At 49.2% G+C, this 24,474-nt stretch overlaps 1 protein-coding gene across 1 annotated transcript in view; it reads left to right on the forward strand.

The window, feature by feature from the left end:
* The window catches only part of Dnah2 (dynein axonemal heavy chain 2), a 120,617-nt gene that overhangs the window by 76,319 nt on the left and 19,824 nt on the right, over positions 1–24,474 (forward strand). The window contains 24 exon segments of the mRNA XM_038325396.1: positions 2,371–2,589; positions 2,777–2,894; positions 3,108–3,244; positions 4,464–4,601; positions 4,690–4,848; positions 8,164–8,316; positions 8,511–8,602; positions 8,911–9,109; positions 9,311–9,535; positions 10,321–10,425; positions 11,593–11,781; positions 12,562–12,647; positions 12,787–12,917; positions 13,061–13,210; positions 13,667–13,834; positions 14,069–14,229; positions 14,466–14,605; positions 15,728–15,860; positions 15,941–16,080; positions 18,078–18,288; positions 18,470–18,586; positions 18,773–18,914; positions 20,017–20,186; positions 20,333–20,449. Coding sequence (XP_038181324.1) covers positions 2,371–2,589; positions 2,777–2,894; positions 3,108–3,244; positions 4,464–4,601; positions 4,690–4,848; positions 8,164–8,316; positions 8,511–8,602; positions 8,911–9,109; positions 9,311–9,535; positions 10,321–10,425; positions 11,593–11,781; positions 12,562–12,647; positions 12,787–12,917; positions 13,061–13,210; positions 13,667–13,834; positions 14,069–14,229; positions 14,466–14,605; positions 15,728–15,860; positions 15,941–16,080; positions 18,078–18,288; positions 18,470–18,586; positions 18,773–18,914; positions 20,017–20,186; positions 20,333–20,449 — 3,600 coding nt within the window.

Below are 24,474 nucleotides of genomic sequence, written 5' to 3' on the forward strand. Positions count from 1 at the left end.
GGCAGTGTTTACCGGACACACACCTGAGACTGAAAGACAAAGACCGAGAATCCAAGAGAAGATCGGCCGGCTATCCACTCACCATGACAGCATAGCTTTTAAGGCAAAGAACTTTCCTGGAAATAGAGGGTCACTTCGTGATAATAAAACGTTTGAGTCACCAGGAAGATAAAACAGATCTAATTTGGATGTACTTAATAATAGACTCAAAAGAACTAAAGCTGAATCAGCTGAATGGTAAGGAGACATAGACAATCACATGGCAATCTATCTACCTCTCAGTAAGCAGGTCAGGCTGACCACAAATCGCTGTCACGGGCGATTTCAGCAGCACGACAGGCACCTTTGAATCGATTCGTATTTAAAGAGATTTCACTCCCTAATCAAAAAACATCCATTTCTCTCGAGCACACACAGGACATATAGAAACCCTAGCCATGTAATTCACGAATCCGCCATAGCGCGTGTGTGGGCGCCAGAGGACAGCCTTGTGGACTGGGTTCTCTCCTTCCCCATATCAAATGCCTTTAGCCTCTACACCGTCTTGCCATCCCTAAAGCAAATAGACCTTTGGAAAGAAACAATATTAAAAAGTAGAGGAGACGGCCTGGAGAGATGGCTCAGCAGTTAAGAGCACTGACTGCTCGTCCAGAGGACCCACGTTCAATTCCCAGCACCTACATGGCAACTCACACCTGTCTGTAACTTCACAGTTCCGGGGCTTCTGATACTGTCACACAGATATACATGCAGGCAAAACACCAATGAACATAAAATAAAAATAAGTTTAAAAAAAAAGTAGAAGAGAAGCCAGGCGGTGGTGGAGCAAACCTTTAATGGCAAAATTCAGGAGGCAGAGGCAGGCAGAGATCTCTGTGAATTCAAGGTCAGCCTGGTCTACAGAGTGAGTTCCAGGACAGCCAGATCTGTTACACGGAGAAACCTGGTCTTGACAAACAAAATCAGAAACAAATAAACAAAAAGTAAAGGAGAACATTGCATAATGATAAAATGACCAATGTGTATAAAAATATACCTGTAATCTCCCGAGAGACGGAGGCCAGAGGGTCACTGTGCTATAGAGTAAGACTGTCTGAGAAACAGAACAGATGAAGCAACCACCAAGATTCCTGGGCGTAGATTCTATGTTACTTCTTTCTGGCGAGCTCAGTTACATGGATGTTAGCATTGGAAGAATCTAGTTAAGGAGATAACACACTTCATATGTCTCGCAGCTTTGTATGGTCTAGAAGTACTTTATGTGATTCTTTTTAAAATTAATTTATTGTTATGTACGGTGATATTTTGTTTGCTTGTATACTTGTGTACCTGTGCATGCTGGTCACAAAGACCGGAAGAAAATGTAGAATCCCCAGAACTGGAGTTATAGATGGTTGTGAGCTGCCGTGTGGGTGCTGGGAACTAAATCCAGGTCCTCCGGAAGAGCAGTCAGTGCTCTTAACTGCTGAGCCATCTCTCCGGCCCAGGACAGTGAGGTCTTCCGGCGTGGTAAAATTACTTCGCTCCCAACTGTATCTCTACACATTGTCCTAGAGGTTCAATAAATATTTGTTGAATAATGCTAAAAACTACGTAGAGCTCCACTAGACATTGTACATATGAGGAGACTGATGAATTCCTGAGGAAAAAACTACTCAAAACTACAAAGCTGAAAACTAAGAAACCAGGCTGACGACTTTAGAGCCCGATGTCTTTTGCTCTCCTGTGAGTGTGTGTGTATGTGTGCACATTTGTGTGTACATGTGTGTATGTGTGTGGTGTGTGTGCATGGGTATACACACACAGTGGTCATAAAAGGACACAGGCTGGCCTGATCTGTCACTCTTTACCTTATTCCTTGGAGACAGGGTCTCCCACTGCCCCTAGTGCATGACTGGTCACCAGCAAGGCCCAATGATCAAGCCCCAAAGTCTTCATTCTGCCATAGCTTTGGAGCTGCAGGTTCATGTCCAGCCGTGCGCAGACTTCTGTGTGGGTGCTGTGGGTCTAGATTCGGGGCCCCATGGTTGAGTAACAGATGCTGGTACCCATGTAGCTGCCTCCCCAGCTCTAATGAGCCAGCCTGCCTGCCTGCCTTTTTTCCTTCCTTCCCTCCCTCTCTCTCTCTTTCCCTCCTCCCCCACTCCCTCCTGCCATCTTCATTCCTTGGTAGTGAGGCTCAAACCCAGAGCCTTGCATATTCCAGACTAGCACCCTACCACTCAGTATCTCACCTCTGCCACCAGCCAGTGCTCAGTGAATTAACGATGGGGTTTGAGTGCAAAGACCTTGGCATCATTTGTCCCCAGTCACTGAAGGGTGTTTGCAAGTCCCTCGGACCACTCAGACGTTTTCTTCTGCCTTTCTCAGCTGCGGGACACCATTGAGCAGGAGATCCGAGAAATGGGCCTGCAGATCACACAGTTTACCCTCACCAAGGTTTTGCAGTTATATGAAACCAAGAACTCCCGCCACTCCACCATGATTGTGGGTGGCACTGGCAGTAGCAAGACCACGTCCTGGAAAATCCTGCAGGCCTCCCTGACGTCTCTGTGCCGTGCTGGAGATCCCAACTTCAACATTGTTAGAGTACGCAGTGGGGCACTGACATGGCTGGCAGGTGCTGAGAGGGGCCGGCTGGACCCGTGGAGACCCGGGAGAGAGGAGCCGGCAGGGACTAGTGCAGGAGTTAAGAGATAGGATTGGCATAAGGGGCAGGGGCAGTGGGAGTTTTGGCTGCCAGAACCTCAGAAGTCCCTTCTGGTGTCATTTTCAGGAGTTCCCTTTGAACCCGAAGGCACTGTCCTTAGGGGAACTGTATGGAGAATATGACCTCAGCACCAATGAGTGGACAGACGGCATCTTGTCTAGTGTCATGCGGGCCGCATGTGCAGGTACCCAGTGGGTCAGGTGGGCGAGTGGAGATGCCAGCAGCTCCCGAGAGAGTGGGGACCCTGGGCACAGGAAGCACCAGCAAAGGTGAAAGATGCCTAGGAAATGCCTTAAAACACGGAAGGACAAGGGAGGAGAGGGAGAAAGAGAGAAAGGAGAGGTGGAGAGGAGGGGGGAGGGAAGTCTCTGTTTCCTTATCCACTGCCTGCGTTAAGATGAGAAGCCAGATGAGAAATGGATCCTTTTTGATGGCCCTGTGGACACGCTGTGGATCGAGAGCATGAACTCTGTCATGGACGATAATAAAGTGCTGACCCTCATCAATGGAGAGCGCATCTCAATGCCTGAGCAGGTGCTGATGCCTGCTGGGGAATCTCAGAGCCCTGTAGGAGGCGGTGGGGATGGGCGGGGAGCTGAGACAAAGATGGGGATTCTGGGACAGCTCAGAGTGAATGCTTTTCTAGGCTGCAGGTGGGCTCGGGGGAGGAGAGCTTACCTAGGCCACGGGAGACGGGGCACCATGGCTACCATGGAACAGTTGTACAGCAAGAGCTTTGTGTCTAGAAATCACTGTATAGACTCAGGCTGTCCTCTGCTTCATTTCCTCCGGCCCATGAGGTGTGATCTCCTGGGACGTCACACCCACCTTTCCCCTTTAATTTCTGCTCGCTTCATCCCTCTCTCTCTCCTTCCCCTCCCCTTCTCTTTCATTTTAGATGGCATCTCACATAACCTAGGCTAGCCTTGAATTTGCTAGGTAGCTAAGGATAGCCTTGACTCCTGAGTCTCCTACCTCTGCCTCCCAAATGCCATGTTATAGGCATCTGCCACCACTCTTTCCTTCCATGCAAGCCAGGGAGTGATTTTTTTATCTGATAATTTTGAATAAGCTCTAATTTCTTGTAGAAAGTGTCTGAATCTCTGTTCTATTGCTGTGACGAGACACCAGGAACCAGGCAACTAGTATAAGAAAAACCATTTAATTGGGGAACTCGCTTACAGTTTCAGAGGTTCAGTCCGTCTTCATCACGGTAGAGTACAGCGGCATGCAGGCCGACGCTGGAGCTGGAGCTGAGAATGCTGCATCTTGCTCCAAAGGCAGAGGGGCAGAGGGACAGAGTCTGGGGTGGGCTTCTGAAACCTCAAAGCCCATTCCTCCCAGTGGTACTTCCTTCAGTGAGGCTATGCCTACTTCAACAAGGCCATCCTTCCTAACATAGTGCCACTCTCTGGTGACTAAACACTCAAATACATGAACGTGTGGGGTCCATTCTTCATTCAAACTACCACAGAAAGCAGCTTTTTATAAACTTCATGTCATGCTGGGTGCAGTGGTAGCGCAAACCTTTAATCCCTGCACTAGAAGGCAGAGGCAGGAGGATCTCTGTGAGTTCAAGGTCAGCCTGGTCTACAAGAGCTAGTTCCAGGACAGGCTCCAGAGAATCTCTCTCTCTCTCTCTCTCTCTCTCTCTCTCTCTCTTTCTCCATATATATATGTTGAATTCTAGAGTGTTTTTATACTCTGGATGTGCTGTAGATGATGAGGTTCTGACCACAGTCTGTATCTTTAGGTGTCTCTCTTGTTTGAAGTGGAGAACCTGGCAGTGGCCTCTCCAGCCACGGTTTCTCGCTGTGGGATGGTCTACACTGACTATGTTGACCTGGGCTGGAAGCCGTATGTTCAGTCATGGCTGGACAAGCGGCCAAAGGTAAAAAGGGAATCGAGGAGAAGTGACTAGGGTGGCCCAGAGTAAACAGCAGTGGACAAAGCAGAGCATCTCTTCCTGTCACACCCAGACGGAAGTAGAGCCCCTTCAGCGCATGTTTGAAAAGTTCATCAACAAGATTCTGAACTTCAAAAAGGATAACTGCAATGAGCTCGTGCCTGTCCCCGAGTACAGCGGCATCATCTCCCTCTGTAAGCTCTACTCCGTGCTGGCCACACCAGAGAACGGGGTAAGGAGAGGGGGCGGGGCGGGGCGGGGCAGGGCAGGGCAGGGCAGGGGAGGGGTGCTCGCTACTCCACCTGGACACCTTCCCTTTCAACAAGAATTTGAACCGGGAACTTAAAGGAGAGGCTTCAGCCTGACCCTGAGGGTGGGGAGGGGTGTGTGTGTGTGTGTGTGAATGTGAATAAAGGAATAGATACACAAGCTTGAACATTTACTAAGCTGAAAGTTCAGACTAGGAATTCGGAATTAAATGACACAAGGGCTAGTAGAAAACTCAGCGGCAGAGACCTGCCTCATATTCACAGGACAGAAGGAAAAGGAAGGAAGAAACGATGCGTGACCAGCTCAAGAGGGGTCTTCCTGTAGTTCCTACTCATATTCCACTCCTTGGCTTTTTTTTTTTTTTGTCCTTTGAAAACACGGCTAATATTTCTCGGTATACCATTTCTGATGAGAAGTTCTAGAAAATTCCAGGTGAACTGATAGTTCAGAAAAATTTTTGTTCCATTTAGAATTGGGGAGGAAAGGCTAAAAAAAATTCTTGTTGTTGAGATTAAATTGTTGCTTTAGAAATACTTTGCATTATTTTTAACGATGTTACCAGGTAACAAAACTAGGATTATATAATGAACAGCCGTTAAGATCCCTGACACTGTGAGTTATTCGTCATGGCTAGGAATAGTGGCGCACACCTGGAATTACAGACTTATGAAGCCCAAGTAGGAGGATCACGGATTCTAGGCCAGCCTGGCTTGTAAATTGAGTTCAAGGACAGCTTGCACTATACAGTGAGACCCTGCCTCAAAACAAAAGAACAAAAACCACTTAAGAAAGAAAAACGAGCCAGGTGTACTGGGACGTGCCTTTAATCTCAGCACTCAGAAGGCAGAAGCAGGTGGAGCTCTGTGAGGTCAAGGCTAGCCTGGTCTACTTTGTGAATTCCAGGATAGCCAGGGCTATGTAGAGAGACTCTGTCTCAAAAAAGAAAGAGAGAGAGAGAGAGAGAGAGAGAGAGAGAGAGAGAGAGAGAGAGAGAGAGAGAGGAAAGGAAAGAAAGAGAAAGGTGTGGCTTGCAGTACCAGGGTTATACTTATCCACTGCCTGAGTAGCATGCTCCACTAAGTCCTATCGCGTGTCTCTTCCAACACGTCTACGAAAGTTTTTATCCCTGCCTTCTCGCCACACATGGCTGTGGTGGATGGGGCTGCTGACTGCTGCGGGCTCCAGGGGAGTGTTAAGGCCTCTGACTGCAGAGTCCCTGGCTCATCTAACAGGCCAGAGATCCTCAACCGCCTTTCCTGTCTATATTTTGATGATTGAGGATTGTTACAAGGCCAAGTCTATCATTCCACACTGGATAGAATCCTACAATCCTGTCTCTGTATTGTATTCTCTGTGCAGTCCTGGCGAGCCTCAGACTAATGACAAGCCTCTGCCTCTCAGCCCTGGGATTAGAAGCATGTGCAGATTTATCTGCAGTTCCAAGCATCACTGTCCAGAATCTGTTACCAAGAGTGGCTGTGCCTCTGTGATATGTCAGAGATGGCGGGAAGATGCTGAGTTGGCGGGCTGTTTCCCACACATGGAGTCAGGCAGCCCTCTGGGCTCCATGCCTACTCCCAGAACAACAAACAGCATCAGTCATGGACCCCTCAGGCCGGGAAGGGAGACCATGTAGGATGTGTTCACTATTGAGCTGGAATGATTTGAACTTAATTTTGTTTTGAGACAGGGTCTCACTATGTCGTGCTGGCAGCTTGGATCCTTCTGACAAAGGTGTATGCCATCATGCCTGACTAAGCTTACTATTATTGTATTTGGCATGTACATATTCATGAGCATGTGTGCGCATGTGCGCATGTGCATGTGGAGACAGAAGTCAGCATCAGGTGTCTTCATCTTCCCTTGTCTTATTTTTGTTTTCTGAGGCAAGATCTCTCACTGAACCTGGAACTTCCTGGTTTGGCTAGACTGTCCAGCCAGCAAGCCCCAGGGATCCTCCTGACTCTGCCACCCTCGTGTGTTGATTGTCGATGTGAGCAGTTGCACCTGGATAATTTTTGTTTGGTTGGTTTTGGTTTTTTGAGACAGGGTTTCTCTGTGTAACAGCCCTGGCTGTCCTGGAACTCACAGAGATCCGCCTGCTTCTGCCTCCCGAGTGCTGGGATTAAAGGCATGGGCCACCATCACCCGGCTCCAAAACTAAATTTTAATTTTGTAAGTAATCATTGAGTTTAGTTTCTTTTTAAAAGTTAGATATTTCTTTCCCTTTTTAAAGACAGGATCTGGCTGTATGGCCTTGAACTTTGGTCCTTTTGCCGTCTCTGTGTTGGGATTGCAGACCTGAGCCATCACAGCAGGCTTTTCCCATCACAGAAGTAACTACTGAAGTGTGTTTGTATCATTTTAGCTGCACTAAAGGTGCTCAAAACCAGTGGTGCAAAGCCTCCTGGGTCTACACAGGGAACTGCAGGCCAGCCTGGGCTGTGCAGGGAGACCTTGTCCCAAAACAAAGAAACAAAACAAGACAAAAAACAAACAAACAAACAAACAAAACACCTAATCAAACAAACAAAAACTCTTATTGACATAAGGCCCCACAAATACGCATAGATGTTGTCCTGTTCTGGAAATAGACTATGGTGTGGCGTGATAGTGCGTGCCCTACATCTCAGCTTTTAGGAGTCAGACACAGATGAGCCCCGTAAATGTGAGACCAGCCTGTTCTACATAGCGAGTCCCGGGACAGCCGGGGCTCAGAAACAAAACAAATGAACAAAAAAAACCAAGAAATGAATGTTGATACATGCAACATGCTTGTCAAAGCGAAAGCGTGACGTTGAGTTGAGTATTGCAATGTGCAGGTGCACGTCCATGTTAATCCTTGTGTTTTACTTCCCTTCCTCTACGGGTAGATGTTTAGGTCATTTCCAATTACAAACAGGTCACCACATGCCTGTCTCCTTGAACACTCAGTTGAACACCCGTGAGTGCTCTCCAGGGCGGGCCTGGGGTGGCCAGATGACATTGTGTTCTTAAGACTTAGCCTAGAGGCAGCTCTGAGCAAAGGCAGTGATGTAGAGTCCCAGATTTAACTCAAATCCGCGAGTAGGTTGTAGATGAACACAACATCTGGAAAACAGTCACGTGTTCCCACACAGAACCAGGAGAGAAGGTAGGGTTTCTGCCTTCGTGGTAATCTGCTAGAATAGATCCTTTTGTCTCCTATAGGCGCGGCTTCTGTATCTTGAGGAATGAAAATTATTTTAAGGCAAGTTCAGCACGCTGGACTCCTGAACCTCTTCTCTTCTCTGCCCAGGTGAACCCAGCCGACACTGATAACTATGCCTTTATGGTGGAGATGACATTTGTGTTCAGCATGATCTGGTCTGTGTGTGCCTCTGTGGATGAGGATGGACGCAAGAAGATTGACAGCTACCTTCGGGAAATCGAGGGCTCTTTTCCCAATAAGGTCAGGGCTCTTAAAGCTAGCTGCCCCGCATGTCCTGTGTTTCTGGGACTTGAGAGGCACTGCTGGTCTTCAGACTCTGCCTGGCTTCCCACTTTGCTGCCACTCTCATCTTCCCCCGGTCAGTCCGCAGGCCCTGCCTCTGCCTGGTGAGAGCGGAAGGAAGTCTGGTAGCATGACTCACCTTCTTTCCTTAGGACACAGTGTATGAATACTTCGTGAACCCCAAGATGCGGACTTGGACATCATTTGAGGAGAAGCTCCCTAAGAGTTGGCGTTATCCTCCAAAGTGAGAGCAGGGCCTGGGGTTTGCGAAGGGCTTGGTCCTGCAGTTGGTGGCAGAGACGTCAAGGGTGATGGGGCCAGAAGCCAGGGTGACCTGAGAAAGGAGAAAGCCAACTCCAGGGAAGAGATGACTGGGTTGAGGAAGTAAGGTCTAGGGGACTCGGGACAGGGCCTTCAAGGAGAATGCCACAGCTCCAGGACCTAGAGGGCCGGTCAGGTGAGTAGACCATGGTGGCACTGGAAGAAGGAAGTGAGAGCTAAGCTGGGGCCACCAAGTGGTCCTAAGACAGCCGCCATTCCTTTCTTCCCTAGCGCGCCTTTCTATAAGATCATGGTACCTACTGTTGATACCGTCCGATACAACTATCTAGTCAGCACCTTGGTGGCCAACCAGAATCCCGTCTTACTGGTGGGTCCTGTAGGAACTGGAAAGACCTCCATAGCCCAGAGTGTTCTGCAGTCCTTGCCCTCCAGCCAGTGGTCAGTGCTCATTGTCAACATGTCTGCACAGGTAAGTCAGGGGCTGGAACTCCAGCCCCTCGCCATCCGCTCTCTCCTGGAACTCAGGTGCTCGGCTGACAGGCCTTCATGGTCTCTTGTTTCTCTGGGGACCCTTACGTCTGCGCTGTGCCCTCCCTCCCACCAGACTACATCATGGTCCCTTGTTTCTCTGGGGACCCTCACGTCTGCGCTGTGCCTTCCCTCCCACCAGACTACATCGAACAACGTGCAGAGCATCATTGAGAGCAGAGTGGAGAAGCGAACCAAGGGTGTGTACGTGCCATTTGGGGGCAAAAGCATGATCACCTTTATGGATGACCTAAACATGCCTGCTAAGGACATGTTTGGGTCCCAGCCACCCCTGGAGCTGATACGCCTCTGGATTGACTATGGCTTCTGGTATGATCGTCTGAAGCAGAGCATCAAGCACATTCGTGTAAGCACCTGAGACTGTTCTTTCCAATGCTAGGTGGGCCCAGTCTCCGCTCCCCTGGGCCCTAGGGCTCCTCCCTACGCAGGAATGTACTGTCCCTTCCTAGGGGTCCATACATCTGGCTTCTGAGTTGCTGACCCCCATTATAACTCTTTTCACTGTGTCTGTCCTCCACTTGGTGACCTGAGAGGTTTGTTCTCCATGTCTCTTGGCCTCCAGGCCTACTCTGCTCACCCACATGTCAGCAAAGTCCTCAGAGCCAGGTCTTTACACCGTGTTCACAGACTCTTCTCCTTTTCCCATGCTTGCTGTAACCCCCACCCAGAGCCCAGACATCTCCCTTCTGTCCTCGCTCTCCTCTTGTGGGATTATGACTCTCTTACTGGACTTTCTCTCTTCTTCTTTTCCTTTCTTTTCTTAAAGACAGGGTCTTTCTATGTTATGTTTCTGGCTGTCCTGGAACTTGCTCTGTAGTCCAGGCTGGTCTCTTGAACTCACAGAGATTCTCCTGGCTCTGCCTCTGAGTTCAGGGATTTGAGACACGCGCCACCGTGCCCAGTCAGCTTAATGTTTTAATATGTGCAATATTAATTGTGTAAATTAGTGTAAATGTGATATAGATGTGTAATGATCAGATCAGGGTGACTAAAGCATCTAGCACCTCGGACACGGACTGTTTCTTTTAGAAACATTCAGGGTCCTCTGACATAGCTGTCATGAAACATTATCACTGTTTCCGTCTCTCTTCATCCTACTGTGTCTCCCCCATCTTTGTCTCTGCTCTCTAGGACATGTTCCTGATGGCTGCCATGGGCCCTCCAGGGGGTGGACGGACTGTTATCTCCCCGAGGCTGCAGAGTCGATTCAACATTATCAACATGACCTTCCCCACTGTGAGGCCATGGGGGGGGTGTGGGTGGGCTGGGGGATGGGGACAGGGACTGTACCAGGCAAAACCATCCCAGGCCCATGGAATGAGGGAGCAGAGCAGAGTTGCTTTCAGGGAGCTGTGGACAAGCAGAGGTGGGCCCTCTGGGGAAGTCTTGGCATCTGAGCCAGGACAGCTGCTGGGTTTTCAAGTGTGGCCTGCTGGCTCTGGAATGTGGAGCTTGTGGTCTCCGTGGACAGAGATGGGTGGAAGCAAACTCAGGAAGGTGGATCTTATAAAGCCAACAGCCAAAGCAGTGCCAGGGGGAGGGGGAGGTGAGTGCAAGTTTAAGGGGATTGAAAGCCAAGGCCAAATAAAACGCAGCAGAAGAAATAGTCTTTTCTTCGTTTTTGAGACAAGGTTGCATTAAATGTAGGCCAAGGTGGCTTTAAAACTCAACCCTTTCTACCTCAGCCTCCCAAATGCCACATTTCTAGGCATGTATCGCTACACCTGGTTCTTAAATATTTTCTTCAAATTAAAATTAAGTCAAAGCTGGGCAGTGGTGGCACTAGGGAGGCAGAGGCAGGCGGATCTCTGTGAGTTCGAGGCCAGCCTGGTCTACAGAGCAAGTTCCAGGACTGACTCCATAGCTACAGAGAAACCCTGTCTCAAAAAAGCAAAAACAGAATTAATTAATTAAAATAAAATTAAGTCAAGTAGGTAAAGGCACCTGCCGCCAAGCCTTACAGCCTGAGCCCTATCCCTGGGGTCTGTGTGGTGAGAGGAAAGAGCCATCTTGCACAGATTGGCCTATAATCTCCACACGTGTGCTGTGGCAGGCATGCACATGCCCACATACAGATACATAAAGTTAACTTTAAAAAAAAAAGTAATGTAAAAAGTTCTCCATGAACAAGATACCAAAATTCCACATGCAAGATCCATACAGTGCACTACTGAGCCACAGTGAAGCCCGGGGTGAAGGACGAACCAATGGCACCGGCCCGTCTCTATTTAGAATGTTTGTTTATTATGGATATTTTTCATAAAAAATATTTCTCAGTAGTGTTTTTGTTTGTTTAATTAATGCTTCTTCAGTTCTGCCATGAGGGAACCCTGTGTTTGCCTCACCCTGGCCCTGGCTGCGGGCCCAGGAGCCCTGGAAAGTGAGTCTGAGGTCTCTTTCCAGGAATCTCAGATCATCCGCATATTTGGCACCATGATCAACCAGAAGCTTCAGGACTTTGAAGAGGAGGTAAAGCCCATAGGGAACGTGGTGACAGAGGCCACTTTGGATGTGTACAACACGGTGGTGCAGCGCTTCCTGCCCACTCCCGCTAAGATCCATTACCTGTTCAACCTCCGGGACATCTCCAAGGTCAGCGTTGTTCCGACCTCTGCACTTTGACGTTGTGCAGCCTCTGTAGCCCCTGCTGCTACTGCTTCCTCTTCCTCGGTTTGTTTGTTTGTTTGTTTGTTTGTTTTGTTTGTTTGATTTTTGAGACAGGGTTTCTCTGTGTAGCTTTGGCTGTCCTGGAACTCTGCTCTGTAGACCAGGCTGGCCTCGAACTCACAGAGATCCGCCTGCCTCTGCCTCTGCCTCTGGATCCTGGGATTAAAGGCATGCGCCACTATGTCCAGTGCACTTTCCGTTTTTGCAGAGGCCGAGTTTGTTCCTGGCGCCCGTGTTGAGTGGCTCATAACCACCAGTAACTCCAGCTCTGGAGAGCTCAGTGCCTTTTTCCTGGCCACTGTGGGTTTCTGCACATATGTCACACAGACACAGATATACATACATACACACAAGTTTTTTAAGATTTATTATTATGTATATATACCATGTTCTGTCTACCTGTATGTCTACACACCAGAAGAGGGCACCAGATCTCATTATAGGTGGTTGTGAGCCACCATGTGGGTGCTGGGAATTTAACTCAGAACCTCTGGAAGAGCAGCCAGTGCTCTTAACCTCTAAGCCATTTCTCCAGCCCCACATAATTAATTTTTAATCTTTAAAAACCAAAAATAGAATTCCACAGCAAAGCACACGCCAGTCACCCCTCTCCTGAGATGGCGTACAGCCATGCTTTCTGCTCTCCTCCAGATTGACAAAGGATCTCTTTCTGCCTCTTACCCAGTCACTGCTCCAATTTTCCAGGTTTTTCAGGGCATGCTTAGAGCCAACAAGGACTTCCATGATACCAAGTCCAGCATCACCAGACTCTGGATCCATGAGTGTTTCAGGTGATGTGTCCTTGCGCCCTGGTCAGATGCACTTCCCTGGCTGCCTGCCAACCCCTGCCTTCACCTCTGGCTGACTTTCCCTTCCCCAGGGCTGTTCTCCTCTTTAGCCCTAAGTCCCTCCCCACCTATTTCTCAACAGAGTCTTCTCAGACAGACTGGTTGATGCAACGGACATGGAAGCCTTCGTGGGCATATTAAGTGACAAACTCGGCACCTTCTTTGACCTCACATTTCATAACCTCTGCCCCAACAAACGTTCTCCTATCTTTGGTGAGTCAAGAGCTGCGACTGCTTTGGGTCTTAGGAGGTTGGGTTTAGAAGGCCAGGGCATGGATTCCCAATGCTAATGGCCCGAAGGGACCTCTGGGAGGACCAGGCGTTGGGGACTCTGATGCTTTTCTCCCATGGCCTAGGGGACTTCATGAAGGAGCCCAAGGTCTATGAAGACCTGGTAGATCTGACAGTCTTGAAGACAGCCATGGAAACAGCCCTAAACGAGTACAATCTTTCCCCCTCTGTGGTGCCAATGCAGCTGGTGCTCTTCCGAGAGGCCATCGAACACAGTGAGTGCTGGCTACTCTGGGCCCTTCCCTCCTCCCACCCGCAGTGCCCTGCAAAGGGCACTCCCAAGTCAAGCTCTAGAGTCGTTTTCATTTCTGGTCCAACATGTTCTTTTACCAATGAAGTCTGTTTATTTATTCACTTTTGTTTTTGAGACAGGGTCTTTCTGCATAGCCCTAGCTGGCTTGGAAATTGGTATTTAGAGTAAGCTGGTCTCAGCTTGTGACCCTCCCGCCTATATCTCCCTGGTAGTTCAGGCCTACGCTACCACACCTATCACAAGGGTGTTTAGTGGGCCAGGTGAAGGCTAATGCTGAATCACCACCAGAGCTTGGGCACCAACCTCTTCCCTCTTACTTGACTCCTGCTTCAGCCTCAGAGGTTTTGGTCCCCAACCTAGGGCCTGGAAGTTGGTTGGGATTGCTCACCCAGTGCATTGCCCCCACCCCACTCCCCAGTCACGCGGATCGTGCGGGTGATTGGACAGCCTCGAGGCAACATGCTCTTGGTGGGGATTGGGGGCAGTGGACGGCAGAGTCTGGCCCGCTTGGCCTCTTCCATCTGCGAGTACAACACGTTCCAGATCGAGGTCACCAAACACTATCGCAAACAGGAGTTCCGAGATGGTAGGCCTGGATTCCTGAACTGGAAGAGGTTAGAGGTTTTAGAATGGAGGGTGAGCTGCCTGAGTGACTGCCATGCCAGGTGGTGAGATGCCCCTGGCCACTGTGTGCCCAGCATAGGATGGTGGCGTGGGTCCTGTGGGTGCTTATGGGCTAAGGGAGGGTCCTGAAGCGCGGAGGACGAGGATGGTGAGTGTGAAGGAAGTCTTTGCCTTTGTCTTTCTCTGGTTTGGCCAGATATCAAGCGGCTGTATCGCCAGGCGGGGGTGGAGCTCAAGACCACGTCCTTCCTTTTCGTGGACACCCAAATTGCTGATGAATCCTTCCTAGAAGACATCAACAACATCCTTAGCTCTGGCGAAGTCCCCAATCTCTACAAATCTGACGAATTTGAAGAGGTACAGTTCCTTCAGTACTAAGTCGGTTCTTTGACTTTTCTAACAATCATCAAAACCCACAGATTCCACGTCTGTTTCTGTGCCTTCCCCAACCATCAGATCAGACCCTGTGAGGCTGAAGGGTCACCTCTCACCATTCATTCCCCCCCCCCCCCCAAGGCCTCAGTCCGCCAGCCTAACCTGCTGTCTGGCTCACTCTGCAGTGAGTGCTCTGACTCACTGTGGCTTTTGTCCAGATCCAGAACCAGATCATAGACCAGGCCCGGGCAGAGCAGATATCAGAATCCTCCGACAGCCTCTTCGCCTACCTCATTGAGCGCGTGCGGAACAACCTGCACATCGTGCTGTGCCTAAGCCCAGTGGGAGACCCCTTCAGGTGACGCTGCCTGTTAGGGTGTCCATGTGACTCCCTCCACAGGTCCATAGTTAGGTTATGTGCCCATATTGGTCTGGAACAGCCCACTAGAGCCCATTTACCCAGCAGAGAGTGACTCCCCACCCCCAGCTTTCAGAAACTTCCTTTCTGCTTTTCATCTCTGAATTTGGCAGCTTTTGACAAGTGGAACAGCAGCTTGCTGATTTCACTTCTATAATGTCCTCCAGTTTAATCCATATTGTACCGTATTCATTAGAGGATAAATAGAATTGCATAGTATGTATACATAACAATTTTTTTATTCATTCTTGGTATAAGTAGATATTTTAGGACAATCAGATCTAGGAGGAGGAGGTTGGGCAAGACAGTGCACACCTATAATCTCAGAACTCGGGTGGCTAAAACAAGAAGATTGCTGCAAATTTGAAGCCAGCCTGGGTTACATAGCAAGAACCAACATAGCCAGGGCTGCATGTGAGACCCTGTCTTTAAAAAAAAAAAAAAGGTGTGGGGGGGAGCTGGAGAGGTGGCTCCATGGTTAAGAGCACTGACTGCTCTTACAGAGGACCTGGGTTCAATTCCCTGCACCCACAGGGCAGGACACAACTGTCTGTAACTCCAAGATCTGACACCTTCACACAGACATACATGCTGGCAAAACACCAATGCACATAAAATAAAAATAAATAAAAAATTCAAAAATAAAACCAAAATAAACTTATGAAGAGAACAAGGCAAACTGGGTTACTGTTTTGCTTCTGTTTTTAATTTATGGCATATGGTGTATTTATCACGGGTGCCATGCTAAGCATTCTTCTTGGGTTACCTCACCAAATTCCCAACAACCTTAGTATATACTGTTAATCCCTTTCTAAGGCTGAGGAAACTGATGTCTGAGTATGTTAGATACTTGCTCAAGATCAACGTCTACAAAATGTGGGTCTGGGCCTTTCTGATCGGAGACCATTTCTAAATGTTGTGCGGACCTGTGTATGTGGAGATAAGTCTGCACGAGCAGACAGGAGGGGAGGATGGGGCCCCCAGTTCTGCAAAGCAGTTGGGCATGTGTTAGGAAGCTAAGGGCGTCAGTGCAGAGATTTAATGCCCTCGCCTTCTCTCTAGGAACTGGATTCGCCAGTACCCAGCCCTGGTGAACTGCACGACCATCAATTGGTTCTCAGAGTGGCCCCGGGAGGCCTTGCTAGAGGTGGCTGAGAAATACCTGATAGGAGTGGACCTGGGGACACAGGAGAACGTGAGCTCCCCTCCTGACACTTTGGCCACACCTGCACCTCCCCTCTATCCCCTGACCCACACCCTCTTCTTCCACCCCAGATCCACAGGAAAGTGGCCCAGATCTTTGTCACCATGCACTGGTCCGTGGCTCAGTATTCCCAGAAGATGCTGCTGGAACTGCGGAGACACAACTATGTCACACCCACAAACTACCTGGAGCTCGTGTCTGGATATAAAAAGTACGGAAACCGGGAGACAAGGAGGGCCAGGATGTGGCCAAGGGGACAGGCTGGAGGGTGTGGGCACTCAGGTGGGATGGCAGAGTCACAGGGGGAAGTTAATGAGAGGAGGGGCTTCTGTGGGGAAGGCCTTTGCTAGACCTGCCATCATGGACCCACGGCTCCACTGCCTCCTCATACCCTGTCTGTCCTTATTTACTGGGACGGTTCTCTATATTTTCCAGACTGCAAGTTACCTGGGAGTTTACCATAATATTTGTAATCCTTCCCTCTCTCCCTCCAGTGTCCCTTAGCTGGCCATTGTATGAAATATCTGGGCATAGTGACACACGCCTATAAGTCCCCACTAGGAAGCCTGACGTAGGAGGATTATGAATTCAAGGACAGTCTGGCTACATACAAGGATCTTGTCTCAAAAATACACAAGGCTGGGAGTGGTGGCTCCTGCTTCAGCTCTCAGGAGGCAGAGGCAGGAGGATCTCTGTGAGTTCAAGGCTACTCTGGTCTACACAGTGAGATCTAAGACAACCAGGGCTACAAAGTGAGACCCTGTTTCAAAAAAATAAATCAAATTAAAAATACACAAGCGAGTAGGGCCAGAGATAGAGATCCATATGCGTGTGCACACGAATATAAGCAAAATGAAAAATACAAGCAGCGCCGACAAAACCCAGAAAAAGCGAAGTGTTTTCTGCTCTCATATCTAACTCAGTACTTTGCTTTGAACATCAGCGATGTGGGCCGATTTCCCCGCACACCAAGCGGTTCCCTAACACAGTGACTGAGTGTCCTACAATTCAGCTTGATTCTAACTGTCTACTTGGAGTTAGAATCAGATCGCACAGGCTGAGGCCTCGGGCCCCACTTCAGGTGTGAGACTGAGTCCCATGCTGTTTCAGATGTCTGTCTGTCAGTTCCTCGGCTGAGCTGAGTGGTTTGTGGAAGTCAGGGGAACACTATTGCTGGCTTATTAGAAAGGATATTTTATCTTATTTGACTTTCTTCCAGACAGTGTCTCACATATGTAGCCCAGCCTGGCTCTGAACTCACTATGTAGCTGAGGGTAGCCTCCACAGCAATCCTTCTGCCTCAGCCTCCCGAGGACTGGGATCACAAGCATGACCCACTGCAGTTACATGGATTGGGTATTTTGATTAAAGTTGGAAAAAAAAGCAATTTATAAAAACGATAATAGCATCAATTTGCCCATTTAACGTGTATTTTTTAAGCACCTACTGTGTGCTAGGCACTGTTTTATAGTGCTGGATCAGTGAGCCCTGTGTGTCTGGACATACAGGGTAACATTTCCTCTTTTTCTATTTACCAATCATTTTTAAAGTTTATTTTATGTGCATTGGTGTCAGATCCCTTGGAACTGGAGTTACATACAGTTGTGAGCTGCCGTGCGGGTGCTGGGAATTGAACCTGGGTCCTCTGGAAGAGCAGTCAGTGCTCTTAACCACTGAGCCCCATGTCTCCAGCCCCACCAATCATTTTGATAAACCCTTTAGTCCAGGAAATACCCACATATTTCTTTTTAAAAAATTCAGATTTCTGGCTTCTCTTTAAGCAGATATGTAGGAAGACTGTCTTTCCGTTGATTCCTATGGAGAGAGGGAGACGCTCAGTGGGGCTCACCTTTGGGTGGGTTCATGTTTTCTGGACCATTGCGATCCAGCTGCCTGCTGCACGATGTGGTCCCCGAAAGAGCCCCAGGTAGAGGAAGTAGTGTGTCCGAATGGTACTTAACAATCTGATTTCCATCGCCATATAGAGAATAAGTGAGAGGGAGAAGAAGACCTGTGGAGACTTTGTTGGAAATTATAGAGACCTGAGCAGGCTATGTAAAGGCAGGAAGCAGACTATGCCCGTAAGTGAGGGCAGAAAGTAGCCACAGAAAGGGAGAGACTGCGGTGTTTGAGGAAGGACCATTATGGAGGACACCTCCTTCCTCAGAGCATCTCCACACACGCAGCTTACCTCCAGCTCCTCTACAGGCTTCTCGGAGAAAAACGGCAAGAGCTGCTGGACCAAGCCAATAAGCTGCGGACTGGATTGTTTAAGATTGATGAAACTAGAGAAAAGGTAGAAGTGATGTCCCTGGAGCTGGAGGATGCCAAGAAAAAGGTGGCTGAGTTCCAGAAGCAGTGCGAAGAGTATCTGGTCATCATCGTGCAGCAGAAGCGGGAAGCGGACGAGCAGCAGAAGGTCAGAGGTCCTGCCCCCTGCGCCACTCTGCCAGGGTCCCCAGGAAGAGGCTTCCTGGCCCCAATCAGTTACCCTGCTCCTCACCTCGTCCTTGGTTTCCTGTCCGTCCTTCTCATCGGCCCTGTCGCCCCCGCCTTTGCTCAAGACAAAGACAAAGGCTTTATCTTCTTTTCATCTCTAGGCGGTCACTGCCAACAGTGAGAAGATTGCTATTGAGGAAGTCAAGTGTCAGGCACTGGCAGACAATGCCCAGAAGGATCTAGAGGAGGCATTGCCTGCCCTTGAAGAAGCCATGCGGGTACCAGAGGCTGGCGCTACATGGTGCCAGGAGTGGGGATGGGGCCAGCCTTCTTTGCCCTCAGAGTCACCGGGGAATTGTGGGCAGGAGAAGGTGGCATCGTAGTCGGCTCTGTGTCCGGGAAGGACTCGTCTTGCTATCTGAGTTGACTCTGGCCCAGTTCTCTCTGTTAATCCCTTTCTCCAGGCTTTGGAGTCTCTGAACAAGAAGGATATTGGTGAGATCAAGTCGTATGGAAGACCCCCTGCTCAGGTGGAGATGGTAATGCAGGCAGTCATGATTCTCCGAGGCAATGAGCCCACGTGGGCAGAGGCAAAGCGGCAGCTGGGTAAGCAGAGGGCATTGTTGGAAGAGACTTCCATTTGTCTGGTGTTTATTGATCAAGCGTAGTTTATCATCTGCAAGGGCCACCTGAGGTACCAGAAACCGCTTTTGTAAGGGCCTTCTGAGGTACCAGAGATCCCCTCAGGCCTTCTGTTAGGGCCATGTGAAGTACTGCAGACCCCACCTCCTCAGGAGCACAGAGGTTAAGAGGGAAGACCTTAAACCTTGGTTAGGATTCTTTAGGAGTATATAGCAGAAACTGGCTCCTCTCACCATACCCAAAAGAAAATCATTCTGAAACCGTCAATGCATGGCAAGATCCAAGGGCAAGAATGCCTCCATGCCAAAGAGGGACAAGAATAGAGAATAAGAAACAACTCTTCTCTCTGTCTTTCTCTGTGTCTCTGTCTCACTTCCTTACTCTTTCTTTGTGTATATTTGCCATCGCGTTCATGAGTGGATATGTGTGAGTGGGTACGTGCATGTGTGCAGGCATGTGTGTGTGTCTGTCTGTCTGTCTGTCTGTCTGTCTATGAGGGTCAAAAGTCAGTCATGGGTTTTGTTCTTCAGGAACCGTTAGCCTGTTTTGTTTTTGAGACAGGGCGTCTAACTGTGGCCTGGGGTGGCTGGTTACCCAGGCTGACTCACCAGGGCACTCTGCCTTCCCAGTGCTGGGATTGTAGGTGCTTGCTACCATACCTACCTTTTTATTTAAGTTTTGGGGCTCAAACATTTCACGCGTGTTTTAAGCACTTTCCTGACCACGCCATCTGTCTGGCCTCCGGACTCTATTTTCAATCTGTGGCTTACTCGGCTTTGGGTTCCTGCAGCAGAATGTAGCTAGAGTTTGCCAGTTTTTGTCCAGAAGAAAGTACAGAGCACATAGAAGGAATGGCGGGAAGGGTGATTTAACTGTTTGTCAAGGAGATGAGGCTGGGGAGATCCAGGAGGCCCTGGGGGCCAAGAGGATGCCAGCGAAAGGAGCAAGATCAGAAGGGGCCAAATATCTTGGCCTTGGGAACTGAAAAACAATAAGGAGTGGCAGTGGAGCTGGGCAAGAATAGGATTTGGCCCTCTGGCTGAGGCCTCAAAATGTCAAACCACAGGCGAACAGAATTTCATCAAGTCACTGATCAACTTTGATAAAGACAACATCTCAGATAAGGTGCTGAAGAAGATTGGCGCCTACTGCGCCCAGCCTGACTTCCAGCCTGACATTATCGGCAGGGTCTCCCTGGCTGCTAAATCCCTCTGCATGTGGGTGCGGGCCATGGAGGTAGGCAGTGGCCAGAGTGAGTGGGAACCCAGGGGGCAGTCCTGGACAAGCTGGGGGATGGCGGGCACAGATGAGAAAGAAGGTGCTTGGTGGGTTGTGGGTTGGTGCTTGGTGGGGGTCCCCGAAGCCTGGCTGTCTTCTCACAGTTGTATGGGCGTCTGTACCGAGTGGTTGAGCCCAAGCGCATCCGTATGAATGCCGCCATGGCCCAGCTTCAGGAGAAGCAAGCAGCCTTAGCCGAGGCCCAGGAAAAGCTGCGGGAGGTGAGCTTCCCTCTGGCCTTTTGGAGCTGTCCATCCCTCTCTTCGTGACCATCTTTCCCCACTCAGTTCTGCACCCAGCTCTCTTACCGTGCAGCAGTGAGCTCTCTTCCCCTGCTCCAGGTCTTGTTTAGGTGTGTCTGAAGCATAGGGTGCAGAAGGCTCCCAGGGCCCCATGTCTTTGTGGGTCACAGGACACTGTTGCCCCAGACTCTTCTGGAGATTGACAGTTACCTCTGTCACAGCCTTGGAATAGGCTTTGGGATATTGACTGACGGCGTATGGGTAGCGCGTCAGTTTCTGAGGAGGGAATGGGTCAGTAGGGTCAGGATGGCAACTGTGGGCCTGGAACAGCGGAGGGGGGGGAATGTCTGTACTTGGTGGGGGTAGGGCTGTCTAGAAGTCGGGAAGGTAGACAAGGTAGAACAACTTCCTACAGGATACATGCACATCTGACTCCTAACCATGAAGAACAGTCAAGTGCTACTATCAAAAGAATTCAGAGCTCCTTGTCTGTCATTTGATTTTTTAAATCATAGCTTTAAGAGATAATGTGCTAAGTGTGATGGCACATGTGTTTAGTGCCAGCACTTAGGAGAAAAGGCAGGCAGATCTCTGTGAGTTGGAGGCCAGCCTGGTCTACAGAGCGAGTTCCAGGACAACCAGGGCTATATAAAAAGACCCTGTCTCAACAACAAAATGATAATGCATGCAACTTCATTCCTAGATAATATACTCACGTTGAAATTAATTTGAAATTCAAAGGTGCAGAAGAATATACAGTATAAAATCTTCCCACCTTCTACTCTGTAGCGTTCAACTTCACTCCTTGAAAGCAACCAATTTTTACAAAACTCATCCTTCCTTCCAAAGATGATCTGTGTTAATACCTGTGTATGCACACACACACGCAGAAATATGTGTACACACACACAAATACACATACATACAGACTTGTGGTGATTTGAATGAAAATGGCCCCCATAGGTTCATATATTTGAATGCTTAGTCACTAGGAAAAGGAACTCTTTGAAAGGGTTAAAAGGATTTATTTGTCTATTTTGGTTTTTCTGAGGCAGGGTCTCTCTGTGTAACAGCTCTAGCTGTCCTGGAATTCGCTTCATAGACTAGGCTGGCCTCAAACTCACAGAGATTCGCCTGCGTCTTCCTCCTGAGTGTTGTGTTTAAAGGTGTGCGGCACCACTGCCCAACTCGTATTAGAAGGATTAGGAGCTGTGACCTTGTTGGAAAAAGTGTGGGACAGGCTTTGAGGTTTCAAAAGCCCATGCCAGGCCTCTCTCTCTCTCTCTCTCTCTCTCTCTCTCTCTCTCTCTCTCTCTCTCTCTGTCTTTCTCTGTGTGTGTGTGTGTGTGTCCCTCTCCCTCCCTCCCTCCCTCCCCCTCCCCCTCTCTCTCCTCTCTCTCCCCTTTCTCTCTCTCCTCTCTTCTCTCTTTCCTCCCTTCTCTCCCTCCTCTGTCTCCCCTCCCCTCTCCTCTTTTTGCCTCTGCATCCTTTCTCTCTCTCCTTTCTCTCTCTCCTCTCTTCTCTCTTTCTCTGCCTCTGCCTCCTTTCTCTTTCTCTCTCTGCCTCTCTCTCTCCTCTCTGTCTCTCTCCCTCCTCTCTCTCCCTCTCTCTCTCCTCTCTCTCCCTCTCTATCTCCCTCTCCTCTCCTCCCTCTCCTCTCCCTCTCTCCTCTCCCTCTCTCTCTCCCCCTCTCTCCCCCTCTCTCTCCTTCTCTCTCTCCCTCTCCCTCTCTCTCCCCCTCTCTCCCCCTCTTTCCCTCTCTCTCTCCCTCTCCCTCTCTCTCCCCCTCTCCCCCTCCCTCTTTCCCTCTCTTTCTCCTTCTCTTTCTCCCTCTCTCTCCCTCCCTCTCCCCCCTCCCCCTCTCTCCCCCTCTCCCCCTTCCCCCCCTCTCTCTTTCTCTCTCTCTCTCTCCTACCTGCCAATCAGAATGTACAACAGCTCTCAGCCACTGTTCCAGCGCCATGCCTACCTGCTCACTGTGATGATCACAGATTGACCTTCTGGAAATGTGAGGGAGATCACCATTAAATACTCTTTTCTTTAAGCTACCTTAGCCTGTGTCTCTTCCTAGCATTAATAGAACAGTAACTAAGGCACATAGTTTTTTTTTTTTTTTACATTACACATGCTTCTGGGTGAATTCTTTATTCACCTATGGGTTGATTACCAGCAGAGCTGGGCTGGGCACCATGTTTGCGGTTCTGTTGCCCTGTCCATAGCTGGTTTGTCTTTTCCCACCACAGTCGTTTTTACTGTCAGAAGTGCAGATGTCCTCAAGGCCTCTTCTGGTCTAGCTGTGCCGAGAACTCATCCGGGATGGATGAACAGGCTTCTGCACACATCCCCATTTCTCCATTCTGTGGCCTAGCCTCCTCCTAGCTCTCGCAAAGCCTTCTCTCTCCCTGTCTCTTTCCCAGAAGGTCATAGCCACAGGTGAGCCAACCCACTTGGAAAGGTTCCTCAGCCCGGATGAGTCATATCCTGGGTCAAGCTAATAAGTCGCTCCCTTATACTCAAACAATGGAACCACTGGAGTTGCTGCTGATGATTCATTCCCTGGACAAACACAGAGTTCACAATGTTAGGGCTCTGAGTGGAGGAGCCCCATGTATTCAAGGACAACGGCTTTGTGAGAGGAAACAGGCAGGAGAGCCGTGTGCAAAGGCATCTGAGACAGATCGCTTGGGCCCAGATATTCCAGGGGTGTTGGCCCCATCTCAAAAGACAAAACAAAACAGAGTAAACAAATGGGCAAAACTAAGATTTCCCCTTGTTACTGATAAAGGTTGCAAAATTTAAGAGCCAAATTCATCTTTTGTTTGCTTTGCTTCCTTTCTTTCTTATGGGTTTGAGGGATTGAACTCAAGTTGTTTATTGAGACAATGTCTCCTGTTGCCCAGGCTGGCCTTGAACTTGATGTACAGTCAAGAATGACCTTGAACTCTCCTGGTCCTCCTGCTTCCGACTCCTAAATACTGAGATTATAGGTGTGTGCCATGATGCCTGGTTTATTTAGTGCTGGGGATCAGACTCAAGGCTTGGTTCGTTCTAGGCAAGCACTCCACCAAATGAGCTATGTTCCCAGCCCTCTAGCCCTTGGTAAATGTTTTTTATTTTGAAGGCTCTTCATTGCATTGCCCAGGCTGGCCTTAAACTCACTCTGCAGCCCTAAGTTCTTGAACTTGTCATTTTCCTTCCTCAGCCTCTCAAGTAACTCTGTGTGTATGTGTGTGTATGGGGGGAATTTGAATGGGAATGCCAGAGGCCAGAGGCCAGAGGTATCAGATCTTTGTGGAGCCAGGGTTCTAGGCGGTTGTCTGCCCTATCATGGATGCTAGGAATCAATCTGAGTCATCTACAGGAGCAATGTGTGCTTTTAACTGCTAAGCCACTTCTCCAGCCCCCTTTTTCTTCTTAATTTACATTGTGTGTGTGTGTGTGTGTGTGTGTGTGCGTGCGCGTGCATGTATACATGTGGAGGTCAGAGGACAGTGCACAGGAGCTGGTCCTTGCCTGCCTTCTCCGGGTTTGAGGGATTGAACTCAAGTTGTCAAGCTTGGCATCAAGCCCTTTACCTACTGAGCCATTTTGCTGGCCTGGGATGGCCAAGCAGCTGCTATTGTTGCTGCCCTTGCTTTTTCCTTCTTCTGCTCTTCCCTCCTTCCCCCCTTTCCTCGCCCTGCTCCTTTTTTTCTGTTTTGAGGTAGTCTCACTTTATTGCCTAAGATAGTCTGTAGCTCCCTAGTAGACTAGGCTGGCCTTGAACTTGTGGAGATTCTCCTGCCGCTGCCTCTCAAGCTCTGAAGCTATGAGTAGCGCCACCCTTCCTGGCAGAACCTGTTTCTTAGGGTGCTGACTCATGCAGGAGGGCTCTACTCCCGTGATCTAGTCACTGCCCAACACTGCGGCGTTGAATAAATAAATAAATGCCTAGGTTAAAGTTTTTAAAAAGTAGATTAGTTTTCCTAAACTATAGGCCAGACATCTCTCCCAGAAAAAGAATA

This window comes from Arvicola amphibius, chromosome 4 (genome assembly GCF_903992535.2).
Source record: "Arvicola amphibius chromosome 4, mArvAmp1.2, whole genome shotgun sequence".
NCBI lineage: Eukaryota > Metazoa > Chordata > Mammalia > Rodentia > Cricetidae > Arvicola > Arvicola amphibius.